Below are 14,089 nucleotides of genomic sequence, written 5' to 3'. Positions count from 1 at the left end.
CCTGATGATTGGTGCTGATCCGCCCCCTGACAATTGTCGGTTATCAGCAGTACTCTCCTCACGCTGTGACACACGGTGTCTTAAAGTTGAGTGTTTTTCTTTTTCCCATATGTGCTTGCTGTTTACAGCTAACAATAAATGAAATCATGTTATGGTCACTGCTACCCAGATGTTCTTTTATGTGGACATTAGTAATAAGCTCTGTATGGTTTGAGATTACCAGGTCCAGCAGAGCATCATTCCTAGTTGGGTCCTCTGTGAACTGTACCGTAAAATTGTCCTGTAGTACGTTCATAAATTTTGCCCTTTAACTGTTCCTGCAGTGTCATTTCTCCAGTCAGTTTACGGGTAGTTAAAATTCCCCATTATTATCACTGTCCCAGCCCTTGCAGCCCTTTCGATCTGTGCAAGGAGTCTTCACCTCCTCATTAACACTGGGTGGCCTATAACAAACTCCAATGATTACCTTTGTAGCACGCACCCCCATGTGCAGTTCCACCCATAATACTTCAGCCTCATCACACTCTCAGTCAACTAGGTCCTCTTTCACACTCGCTCAGAGATCACTTCTCACATAGAGACAGACACCACCACCTTTCCTATTTCCCCCGTCTCTCCGAAAGAGAACATAGCCAGGAATATTAATGGCCCAGCCATGTGAAGAATGAAGCCAAGATTCAGCAATACCAATTAAATCATAGTTCTCTTCATGCACCAAAGCTTCCAACTCACCTATATTGCTTGGCAGACTTCTGGTGTTGGTGAACAAACACTTTAATTCAGTGACACCTTTTGCATATGTATTTTGCATGTTTTATATTTTCATATGGTACCAATTCCACTGATTGTAGCATGGGACCCTTCTTATCACCTGCCACAGCCCTCCCTTACCTTTCCCCATTCCACCCACCAATAAGTACTGACCTGTCTGATCTGTCTGCCCCATTATAATCTAATCCTCCCTCCCTTCTCGATCCTAATTTAAATACTCCTCCAGCCTTCCCATAATATCACCAAATGAAAGCTCTATCTGTGTGAAAAAAATAATATAAATTTTGTTTGGGGACAGCATTGCATTACCACGCAATTACCAGTTAAAACCATAGTAAACTGAGACCTTTTTAAAATCCACCTTCACCTGGTCCTTCTTCCAGATTCACAGGCTCCAGCAACTTGAATGGACGCGCTGCAATGATGTCATTCCTGTGCATGCATGCAGGAGTCACTTTTTACGGCACACAGCTCTGAAGGAACGGCGCAGGCATGCCATTCCCTCAGACGCATTCCCTGGTGCTCCTTTACAAGTACAAGTAAAGTGCACGGTTAAAAGATATTTACAGTACCTACAGGTAAGGTTATTACCAGTAAGCACAAGTGAAAAAAACAACTTTACTACCACTTTAACCACTTGCCTACAGGGCATTTATACCCCCTTCTTGTCCAGGCCAATTTTCAGCTTTCAGCACTGTTGCACTTTGAATGACAATTGCGCGGTCATGCAACACTGTACCCATATGAAATTTTTATCATTTTTTTTGAGACAGAGCTTTCTTTTGGTGGTATTTAATCACCTCTGGGTTTTTTATGTTTTGCTAAACAAACCAAAAACATCGGAAATTTTTTTTTAAAAAAACACGTTTTTTCTTAGTTTTTGTTATAAAATTTTGTAAATAAGTGATTTTTCTCTTTCACTGATGTGCGCTAATGAGGCTGCAGTGATGGGCACTGATAGGCTGCACTGATAGGTGGCACTGATGGGCATCACTGATGGGCACTGAAAGGCAGCACTCATATATGGCACTGATAGGTGGCACTGACTGGCACTGTTATATGGAACTGATGCACACTGATAGGTGGCACTGAAAGGCAGCTCAGATGGGCACTGATATGTGGCATTGATGTGCACTGGTAGGCACTGATGGGTACTGGCAGGTGGCATTGATGAGCACTGACAGGTGGCACTTCTGGGGACACACTGATCATCAGGGCACACTGATCATCAGTGCCCATGTCCCCACCAAGGAATGCCGATACCGGCTCTCCTCTTGAGCTGTCAGCGTGACAGCTTGTGAGGAGAGGAATGCCAATAACTGGCATTTCCCTATTTAAATGTGATCAGCTATGATTGGACACAGCTGATCACATGACCGAGCCGACATCTTCGGCTCTTTCCGTTGATCAGTGATCCACTGTGTCTGAGGGACACAGCACACCGCCGATCGCCGCGCTGTGCGCTCCAGGAGCCACGCATGCACAGTTAGAGTGGGAGAACATCATATGATGTCCTCCCAGAACGAGAGAACCCCCGTTCGCCCTCATTATATGGCGGGCGGGAGGTGGTTAAAGTAGTGTAAAGTCCAAAAAGCAAAAAATGGCCTGGTCATGAAGGGTAAAATCTTCTGGAACTGAAGTGGTTATAGGGGGACATAATAGGGGAACATTTTAAAAATATTAACTGAGCCTAAGCAGTACCATGAAAAATGTCTTAAATCCCTCCTGAAAAATCATCAGTTTATTTCATGGTATGTGAGGGTGCTTAGCATAGCTGTGCCTACAGCCCTCAGAGATTTTCATCTGCAGTGTTAGATTGAAGGCTCTGCTCCCCTTACATGTTAGTCTGACCAGATTTGGTAATATCACTACTGTGCTGCTTACCATTCTTGCTGGAGACTCCGACATGATGAATTAAAACAATACCTCCACTAAGATGGCTGCCCCCATACAGAGACACAGTATAGCAAACTATGGTAAGTCAGTAATGGGGAAAAGATTAGCTGCAGGGAGATTACAGGGTTAACTGCGCTCACCCACCTACCCATCTAGGTTCCTGCTTTTCATGCAAGCTAGCTTGCTTTCTGTCAAGTTGCTGCAAAAAATATTCTTTCAGAGACCACTCACAATAATGAAGCACATTCAAGTGGATGGACAAAAGTCATTTTTATTTTTCATTTGGCTACCAGGCAGCTAACATACACACATTTCATTGAATAAATTACATATAAAAGATATAGCTGCCAGCATGATTTTATTTAAACAGATTTATGAAAATGTTCACAAACATATTTAAGTAAAACATTCTGCCAACATCAACAAAACTGCTGTGAATTTTAAAGCATACATAGCAAGTGTGAAGAGGAGAACTACTCATTTACTTTGCAGACACTGAAGTATCTGTGTTACTTAACAGCAGCCAGATCTTTCCATTCACTTCATTTTGCACAACTCAAAGCTGATTGGTTTGCATGACTCTTTACGTTTTATACATGCGTGTCCTGGGAATTTAGTTATAGAAAAGGAGAAGATGCTCTGCTTACATGGTTGCAAAGCAAAAGATAAGGCAGCAGTGCACACAAAAGCCATAGAGTTCACCCTAGAAACCCTAAAGGCAATTTTAAAATAATGCTGTCATAATTTTATAAAGCCCAACTATAGGGACAATATATAGGGTTAAATTAAGCCGGCCCATAGACTACTCAATTTTAAACGCATGTTTCCCCCATCAACAGTCAGTGTTGATGGGGTAATCCCTCCCACGGAGCTATTGTGTTCTCCCAGCAGGAGGAAGCATTTCTTGCCTGGAGAACACAGTGATTATTGCTAGCAACAATAGCCACTGGCAATAATCGCATGAAATATCTGTCAGGCTGGTTGGCCGTACAACAATCGTTTTGGATACAATCAGTCTGCCCATAAATGGTTCGAATCTCGGCCAGTTCCGGCTGAACAGTCCAAGATTCGAGCCATCTATGGCCGGCTTTAGTTAAACACCCAATTTCCTCATCGCCACTTCCATAATGTACACTTCCTTTCAACTATAAATGTTCTTGTTTACATGCGGATGAAAGTAAAACTCCAGCTGTACTCCCTGCCTGCTATGGCTGTAAGCGATGCAGTTCTCATAGACCCCAGACTACGCTCGCATCTCCTCTTCCCTCTCCTGGCCATTCACAAAACAAAGCCGAGGGGGAGGGGGAGAGGTTGGGATGTGATCGTAGTGCTGGGATCTATGACACCTGCAGCACTTACAACTGGAGCTGTATTTCCACCTGCATGTAAACAAAATGTGCAGAAAAACATAGAAACGTATACATTATGGCTGGTGGCTTTAGAGGAGACTGAGGGTTCAAGTAATTTAACTTCTGTAAGCTGATTGTGCTCAGATTTGGGCTTGAAGTGATAAACAATTTTTCTTCAAGGATTTGTCCAGACCTAGACTATGGCAGCCACGCATAGTGAACTATATGCCTTTATGCATCATCTGCCCAGGGGCGGACTGACAACTCATGGGGCCCCCGGGCAATAGGGGATCATGGGGCCCCTGTGTCCTCGCCCATACTCAAACCACACCCACAAAAGCCTATGAAAGGTACCAGGGGCATCTCATGGGGCCCCCTACTGACCCCGGGCCCTCGGGCAGTGCCCGAGATCCTAAATGGTCAGTCCGCCCCTGCATCTGCCTAAGTCTGCTATCAATGACTGTTGCCAATACAAGAGTGAAATAAAACAAACCACTTTGATTAAACATTTTTGTCCTTTTCCCCACTAAACATGATACTTTCAGGCACTCTAAGCCTCTTATTTTAATTGTGCTCTTACAACAATATGACAGCAGTATGGGTATTCTGTATGCCATTTGTTTACAGAAGTTATCTATGAAGGACAGTTACTGCTCATGATTGGACAACTGTTTTCTTCTCTTATTACAACACTGATCAAACTGATCAGGTGACTGGAAGAGGCAGGTTGACTGACTCAAGAAAGAAGTGAGTGTAAACCATGTAAACTGAAAGTGCTGCAGGAGGTAGAAATTTGCCAACATTTTTGCAATGCATACAACTAATAAGGCGATAGTAGTTAATGTTTTAAAAAAAAAAATAAAAAAGGTTGAGATACACTTTAAGGCTGGGTTTAGGATTTTGCGGTGCGTTATCACAAGCAGGTTGACGTGCTTTGCTTGTGTTGGGGCAGACTATAAATTTGAATGCACTGCTCAACGCACCAAAAAAGGTGCATGTACTTTTTGAGAATGCAGCGACCTCATAATGCACAGTAGTGTGTTTTGATGTGCTGCAAGGCACGTCCCTTGGCATGGTGCACTGAGGTGTCATTAGGAATTCACGGCTCCTCAGCATCGCAATGCTCAATGCACGCATTACTGTAGAGCAAGAATGTGAACCCAACCTAAGCATTGGGGTGGTCTGGGACACTGCAGTTATGTGTGGATGTTTAGGTTGTCTTTTCAGTATGCATTTTATTTCAATTTGGGGGGATATACCTTTCAAATATATCAATGTACATTTGGAAAATAACTGTCGTTTTGGTTAAGTTAACCCTTCCACCACCCAAATTCTACACTTACTTTTCTGAACACACTGGGAGCCTCTTTGTGACAAAGATACCATGTGTTATAGTAAAACGGGCTTTAAACTGTTCTCTGTAATAAGTAGTTTTAAGATGAAAAAGACAAACGAATGTAGTCTTGTACTACACTTGTAGTGTGTTAAAACCATGCATTCAGCCTGGGCCATTCAAAAAATGCAGGCATTGGTGTGGTGTCCCGTCAAATGTTATAGGCATAATGCTGCAGAGAACACTCTTGGGATTGGTGCAGAGGCCAGTCACATGACTACCATTTCACATGCAGTGTGGAAAACAAGCACGAGGTGTGCTTTTCACAAACCGCATTCTAGCATGAACTGTCACTTAAATAATTGGGCCCCTTAGGGTCTGATTTTGCTGGAGTGATGACATATTGCTTGCAACTCCATTATTGCAACTACCAGAGATGCTTTTAGCAACATTTCAATTCCCTACCACCTATGCGTTATACTTTTTGGTGCGCTTTCCCATAAAAAATCATTGGAAAGTTCAAAAGTGAACAAGGCCTAACCGTGTCTAAACTGCGGCATGCAGGAATTTCTAAAACTGTGCCTCAGCAGAATTCATAAGCATAAATTTGAAAACACTGGTATAGATACGTGGTTCACATTATGAACTGGACGGAGATCTCGGTACAGACACGTAAAAACGGGCCCAAGCAGAAAGTCCCATTAAATAAATAAGGCTACACAATTATACCTCACCTATAACAAAGCCTGGAGGTCTTTATTATAAGTAAAATAGGCATTGCTTTAAAACATATTATTAGTGCCAAGGTGGTGTTGGCTTATCAGTATGCAGTACATGACAGTTTTGCCTATTTTCTTGTGTTTTCACACATCAAATATAGCAGCAGAGCTCACACAGGCAAAACACAGCAGTTAATAATAACAAAATAACTATATATACAGTATATATATCTATCCTCCAAGACAGAGAGCAAAAATCAGTTTTTATACATACTTGCTCATAGAGCAACCATTTTACTCTATCACCACATTGTATATGAACCTCTACTTTGCCAGAGCCAAATTCTTAGAGTGCAGCTTGTCAATTTCTTGACTGATGTTTCCTTCCATTGTGTCACACTGAGCCAAGAGTCCCTTGGTAAAACAATGACAAGAGATATACTTCAATTTGATTACAGGGATATATATAAGTAGTATTGTTCTAAATAATACAGGATCTGATGAACCAGCATGAGGTACCTAATTTTTTTTTTTTACACATGTAATAAATTTTGAATATGAAAATAAAAATAGGTACTCATCTTTATATGCAATTAAATACGTACTATGGAAAAAACTATAGAATCCATTATATTTAAAGCAGTATTAAACCCAAAAGCCAATATTTATTATATTGCAGCTTACTAATTCTTAGGTGTAATGGCTACATTAGTTTCCTTTTTATGCTTTCTTTCATCTATTTTCATCTGGTGATTAAGCCAGCATGTATAAGTTTACATGGACGACACAAACCATTTACCACTGGCAGAGGTGATTAAAATGATCAGCTTTTATTTATTCATGTAAAACCTTTATTCCAAAACGAAAAAAGCAAAGTTACACTTACGGTAACACCTTTTCCAGGAGTCTTTCAGGACAGCACCTTGAGAGACTTCAAACAAAATGAAGGTAAAGTAATTTCTTGGCCTCGATGAAATCTCGAGACTATCTTGGGTAAGAAGGCCGGGTCCGTCCTAAACCTTACCCTGTTCGCAAAAATCTGGAGGAGGGGGACCCGAATTGATAGGGCTTCCAACTCACTCTCTTCGCTGTAGTAACTGCTACCAGGAATACGGTCTTGAGGGTCAGGATTTTGAAGGAACCTGAATCCAGAGGTTCAAATGGGGGCCTGTCAGAACATTAAGCACCGTCGTCAAGTTCCACTTTGAAAAAGGCCTTTCTCTTACTGACTCCAGGAATACACTAAGAGCCGAAACTTGGCCTTTCAGTGTACTCGCCACTAGCCCCTTGTCGGCCCCCTCCTGCAAGAATTCCAGGACTGAAATTAAGCTATATGTTTCCAAGGAAGTCTGAGCACACCATCTGTTAAAGAGCTTTCAGACCTTAAAAGGTAGATTGAACAGGTCTTCTCTTTTCTACTATTTAGGAGGGTGGATACTAGCTGAAAACCCCTTGCTCCTCAGAAACCAGACCCCTAGGTTCCATCTGTCTACCTGGGGACAAAGGACTGGACCCTGAGAAAGCAGATTCTCTCAGCATGGCAATATCCAAGGAGGGTAGACGGCCAGGGTCAAAAATCATGCCCGTCTGGGCCAGTGCGGAGCTATCAGGATCAGGGAAGTTCGATAGGATCTGAATTTCCTCAGGACTGCTGGCAATAAGAAAACTGTGGGGAAAGCGTAACACAGGAGAAAGTTCCACCGCTGTGCTAGTGTTTTCACTGCCAACGCCCTGTCCCAACGGTTTAGGGAAAAGAAAACTGGGACTTTGGTCTTCTGGCCCGACGCAAAAAGGTCTATGGATGGAGAAACCCACTCCCCTATGATTGCTTGGTAGATTTCCCGACTGAGCACCCATTCGGATTCCCTCAGCTGCCTTCTGCTGAGAAAGTCTGCCTACTTGGTTCAATTCCCCCTTCAGGTGGACTTCGGATAGGGAGGCTACATTGGTCTCGGCCCAGGTGAGCAGTTTCAAAGCCAGGGACCACAGAGTTTTGCTTTGTGTCCCTCCCTGTCTGTTGATATATGCCACAATGGAGGAGTTGTCCGAGACGACCCACACGTGTTGTCACCAAGGAGTCCAAACACTCCTGCCAGCGATCCCAGACGTCCAGAATGAACAACTGGAGGGGCTGCAAATGCAAACCTGTGCACTGTACCGCTGGGATTGACAAAGTTAGCACCGACATAGACTCTCTTAGGGACACAGCCTGATTTCCCTGTCCAACTTTAGGATTTTCTCCTAGGGTAGAAAGCTTTTCTGAAGGGTGGAATCCAGCTCGTAGCCCAGGTACACCATCCTTTGGGCCGAGACCAAATTCAACTTGGCTAAGTTTATTAGCCAGCCTAAACTCTCCAGGTGTCTCTTCACCAAGCTTGTGTCCTGCGTCAGCTGTTCCTCTGAGTCTGCAAACAATAGGAGATCATACAGAGTAAGCCACCAGCGAAACTCCCCTTAGATGAAGAGACACCAGGGCCTCAGCCATGATTGTGAAAATCCTCGGTGAGGAGGAAAGCCCAAAGGGCAAGGCTCGGAACTGCAGGTGAAGGATTCCCCTGGGGCCCCGTACCGTCAACCTAAGGAATTTCTGAAAGGCATCCGCGACTGGAATGTGTACGTAGGCGTCCAGTAGGTCTATTGAGGCCAGAAAGCAGTTAGGGGGATGAAGAGACCTGACCAAGAAAATGGAATCCATACAGAATCTCTTGTATTTTATGATCTCATTCAAGGGTCTGAGGTTCAGAATGAGCCTGTATTTCCCTGAGGGCTTTCTGACCACAAAGACTTTGGAAAAAAAACCCTTGCCGGTCTCTGCGGAGCGGACCCTCATGACGACCCTCTGCTCCGGACATGGCCCAAGGTGGTGGTCCGCCTTGAGGTCCTGCATCGCCTGCCCCTGCAAGATGCAGCCCTCAGCATCGGCAACACTTCGGCCCATATTTCAAGTGATGCGGCCGGAAGCTGCGTCCCGGGATGAAGTCCCACCCCTCCACCAGAAGTGACATCCCCCATCATCTGACCCGGCCAGGGCTTCATTTGCCGGCATAGTGGAGCGGCGGTACCTCTCCCCAGGTCTTTCTGGACACCGAAAGGTGGAAGTCCGGTACCCCAAACGTCCCTCAGTGGGGGCCGGGCCGGAGAGACAATGCAGGTAATGAACAGATGGACGGACAGACACACACCCCGCCGATGGGGTCCGGTCCCTCCTTCCACAAGGTGGGGGACAGGGCACCAGGCTGACCACACCCGGTCCAACCCCCTCCACCACCACCCCCCCCCCAATCTCCCAGGCACAGCACGATCCTCTGACTGCCCCGGAAGGGCTTCTGAGACCGTGCCTCCCCACCGGTGCGGGGAGGCCACTCTTTTATTCTGGATTGAGGTGTTTCCTCTGGTGGGAAGGAACTGAAGTCTCTCAAGGTGTTGTCCTGAAAGGAGAGGGGAAAAAATGTTTGCTGTAACTGACTGCAAAGTGTTAGCTGGAGTTTGGCTTTAATTTTTCATTTCTATTTAAATCTGCTAATACATTTAACACTACCATCCTCCCCAGACTGGTAATGCTGCTGTCTGCTGTGTCCTGGTTTATTCTCACTAATACAGGAGATGTGGTACTGGCCAGATCACTAGGTGAAAACAGAGGCGAAAGGGCCTAAGAAAAGAAAACTAATGCAGTCACTACATCTAATGACTGGTAAGCTGCAATTTATTAAATTTTTGGTTTTGGGTTTAATACTGCTCTAAGCGTATATAAACCCTAATATGTTTGGCTTCATATCTTGGTGTATACAGTTTTCTTATGCAAATTCTCTTTTGTGAATCTCCTGTAAATTTCCTACCTGGAGATTATGCAAGGAACAGCACTTCCTGCTGCATTCTGAAAATAGAAAGCCACTGCCTCTCAATCAGCAGCAGTGTTGTCAGATTCTTTATTTGGCCTTGTGGTTGCTTATCAGATCTATCTGATAATTTTCTTAAAGAAACGGTATATAGTGAAGCATGATACCCAACATACTAAAAACAGAGATTTAGTGTTTATATACACTTTAATACCTTTTCTATTTTTGGACATTTTTTTCATTCATTTCTTCAAATTTACATTTGGCCAAGTTGTTCAGCAAAAGTGAGGGTGACATATCTGCCTTCTTTAAATAGATACAATTACCTGATACTATTACCTGTGAGTGATTGGCCATGGATGCAGACTGTTTGCATCCAGAGCTGATTATCCACGGAGATTTGCTGCACATTTAATTACAGGCAAATGGTTTGTGAATATTTGTGAGCACCATTAGCCTCTCATTGCACTGAATGGGGCTTCCCACCCACAGGAAACCCCGTTGAGTCTCCCACAGGAAATAATAGTTGGTCCCATATGCAAGTGTGAATGAGGCCTAAAACTGCCTGAATGCTTTGAACAGTTACTTATTTTTTTATGGTTTAACGTTGTTTTATTTTTATTTTTTTGCTGCAAATGCTGAAGCACACATGGAGGAATTATAGTGTGTTCCAACCACATTACAGTTATTGCTGTGAGTCTCAGTATGATGCACGTTTGATGATACAGCTTTCAGTACTTCTATATGGGTATAAAAAAGTAGCTATGGAAGTATAAACAGTATTTTCTGGCGTATAAGACTACTTTTTATACTTAAAAATATACCACAAAAATTGGGGGTCGTCTTATACGCGAGGTCTAACATGTGAACCTTGAGTTTTGTTTGGGTCAAGCTGGCTGGATGTGTGGTAATACTGTACATACAGTATACCATGGTGAGCCAAGCTGGCTGGATGTGCAGTAATGTACATACAGTATACCATGGTGAGCCAAGCTGGCTGGATGTGCAGTAATGTACATACAGTATACCATGGTGAGCCAAGCTGGCTGGATGTGCAGTAATGTACATACAGTATACCGTGCTGAGCCAAGCTGGCTGGATGTGTGGTAATGTACATACAGTATACCGTGCTGAGCCAAGCTGGCTCAAATAAATGTCCCTATGACAGATTAATCTGTCAGCCCGCTGGATGTGCGGTATATACAGTATACTGCGCTGAGCCAAGCGGTTTCAAAACGTACCGGTACGTCCCTACTGTAATGAGCCCGCTGGATGCGTGTATGTACGGTAGCTGCAGCTGCATACAGTATACAGTATACACTGGGCCAATCACGGCGAGTGATGTATTATACTAATGAATACAAAGCCTGCTCGGATTGGCTGAGTCAGAAAGGTAGGCTGATGAAGTCACAACCTTAGCCAATCCGAGCAGGCTTTGTATTCATTAGTAGAATACATCGCTCGCCGTGATTGGCCCAGTGTATACTGTATGTAGCCGCAGCTACTGTACATACACACATCCAGCGGGCTGATTACAGTAGGGACGTACCGGTACGTTTTGAATTAGCTTGGCTCAGTATACTGTATATACCGCACATCCAGCGGGCTGACAGATTCATCTGTCATAGGGACATTTGTTTTGAGCCAGCTTGGCTCAGCGCGGTATATTGTATGTACATTACTGCACATCCAGAGGGCTGTATATATACTGTATACTGTAAGGAGCCAAAGCTACCGTATTACCGCACATATCCAGCGGGCTGTATATATACTGTATACTGTATGGAGCCGAAGCTACCGTATTACCGCACATCCAGCGGGAACCATCTGACTTGGAATTTGATCCATATGATGACTGTCTTACAAATGTATCACAAGATGTCATTCATGAACTTATGATGTCAGAGGATGAACATGAGGATTTTGAAGGATTTTAAGTACCGGTAAGTCATAACCATTTCAATTAAAAAATCTGATGTTTTTAAATGGTGTTGCCTCGGAAGGGAGGTAGTCTTATATGGCGAGTATAGCCCAAAACCTATGTTTTTACTGGAAAATTAGGGGGTCAACTTATACAACCAGTCGCCTTATACGCCAGAAAATATGGTAGTTTGGTTTTGATATCATTTACAAACAATCAATGAGCTGCAGATGGGAAACCGTGAAAATACCATTGTCTCTTACCTGCACTTTTTTCACTAATGCCTTCCTCTTCATTCTACAGTCATTAAAATTTTCTGGCATTGCCTGGTATAAAAAAAATATGTTACTAATCATTTTTACCATTTAATAAACACTGTATTTGATCTATGACTAATAACTCTATGAGCAAATATTAAGGGTCTATGTAAATGGACTGCCAATATACCATAATGCACCCAAAAACGGACTTGATCAATTTATACCGTTAAGCAGACCACAACACATGGCAAAACATTGCAGAAATACGCCTACAGGGCGGCATGGGTATGCACAATCACGTATATATAAGTCATTTTGCATTTCCGGGTAGGGAGCACGCGCACCCTACCCACGCCGCCATTCGCGTCCGCAGCTGTCAATCACCCAATCCCGGCTGGTAATTACCGAGAATTTCCGACGGGGAGGAGGACTGTTTTGTTTACCAACAGTCCTCCTCCCTGTCAGCTTGGGCACACTGCTCTGGATGGCTGTGCAAAGCACAGCCATCCAGAGCAGTGTGATTACAGCGAAGCACACTGACCCGGCCCACTAGTAAAAACACTCCCTGCACACAGTTAACCCTTTGATCGCCGCTCATGTTAACCCCTTCCTGCCCAGTGCCATTAGAACAGTATCAGTGCTTTTTTTTAGCACTCATCACTGTAATGGTGTCGCTGGGGATGTCAGTTACACCAAGTCAGTTCCCCCCAGAATGTCTGCTGCAGTCCCGCTATAAGTTGCTGATTGTCGCCATTACTAGTAAAAATGTAAAAAAAAGAAAAAAAATTCCAATATATACAGACATTTGTAAACGCTATAACTTTCACGTAAACCAATTAATGTACACGTATTGGGATTTTTTTTTCAGCAGACATGTAGCAGAATACATTTTGGCCTAAATTTATGACAAAATTAGATTTTTTTTTTTACTGGATATGTTTAATAGCAAAAAGTCAAAAATATTGTTTTTTTTCTCAAAATAGCACAAAAAATAAAAACCGCACAGACGATCAAATACCACTGAAAGAAAGCTCAATTCGTGGGAAAAAAGGACGTAAATTTAATTTAGGTGCAGCATTGCATGACCGCGCAATTGTCAGTTAAATAATGCGGCGCTGTAACGCAAAAAATGGCCTGGTCAGGAAGGAGGGTAAATCCTCAGGAGGGCAAGTGGTTAATGTGCTGCAAAGCAGACGTGGAGGTCTTTTGGTTTGGTGTGTTTGGGTGCCATGAAAAAAAAAAACAAAACACTGAAATGCACCATGGTACGTGTGTGTCGGTAATGTAATGTGCGTTACTAAAATGCACACGTCTGAATAGACCCTGAGGCATTTGGAACCTCAAATGTGGCCTCTAATTTTTCAGAAGAGCTGCATATCATATTATTTACTACTATTACTTAGGTTTGCCAACTATATTAACCTACAGCTAATTTGGAGCATTCTCTGAAGTTCAACTCTAGCGTTGACAACCCACCAGGCAATCCACCAGAACGAACTGCACTCACAAGCTTTGGCTGTACTTCTTTAACCACTTACCCTCCTGAGGATTTGCCCCCCTTAATGACCAGGCCTCTTTTTGCTACTTGGCGCTGCACTAATTCAACTGATAATTGCGCGGTCATGCACCCAAACGAAATTTACGTCCTTTTTTTCACACAAATAGAGCTTTCTTTCTGTGGAATTTGATCATCTGTGCGCTTTTTATTTTTCACGCTATAAACAAAAAAAAGCCAAAAATTTTGAAGAAAAACAATATTTTTTAATTTCAGCTATAAAAAATATATAGTAAACTCAAAGTTGGTTATAAATTTAGGCCAAAATGTATTCTGCTCCATGTTTTTGGTAAAAAAAATCCCAATGAGTGTATATTGATTGCTTTGTGTGAAAGTTATAGCGTCTACAAACTATGGTATAGATACTGCAATTTATGCCATTTTTTTGCTATACAGCGCTGCGCTAGTTTAACAGACAATTGCGCGGTCATGCAATATGGTACATAAAT

General features: G+C 43.2%; 1 protein-coding gene across 2 annotated transcripts in view; it reads right to left on the bottom strand.

The window, feature by feature from the left end:
* Positions 1 to 2,922: 2,922 nt before the first annotated feature.
* BAG1 (BAG cochaperone 1) overlaps positions 2,923 to 14,089 on the bottom strand; it is a 59,672-nt gene continuing 48,505 nt past the window's right edge. For both annotated transcript variants that reach the window (XM_089689050.1, XM_089689051.1), the window contains exons 6-7: positions 12,089 to 12,151; positions 2,923 to 6,482 (exon numbers count right to left, since the gene is read on the bottom strand). In XM_089689050.1, the coding sequence (XP_089545176.1) occupies positions 6,393 to 6,482; positions 12,089 to 12,151 (153 nt within the window). In that variant the 3' untranslated portion in view covers positions 2,923 to 6,392. The remainder of the gene's footprint in view (positions 6,483 to 12,088; positions 12,152 to 14,089) is intronic.

This window comes from Staurois parvus, unplaced genomic scaffold, assembly GCF_062004578.1.
Source record: "Staurois parvus isolate SC_StPar_1 unplaced genomic scaffold, SC_StPar_1.0 ptg000468l, whole genome shotgun sequence".
NCBI classification, from domain to species: Eukaryota; Metazoa; Chordata; class Amphibia; order Anura; family Ranidae; genus Staurois; species Staurois parvus.
This window is presented reverse-complemented; position numbering and strand designations above follow the sequence as displayed.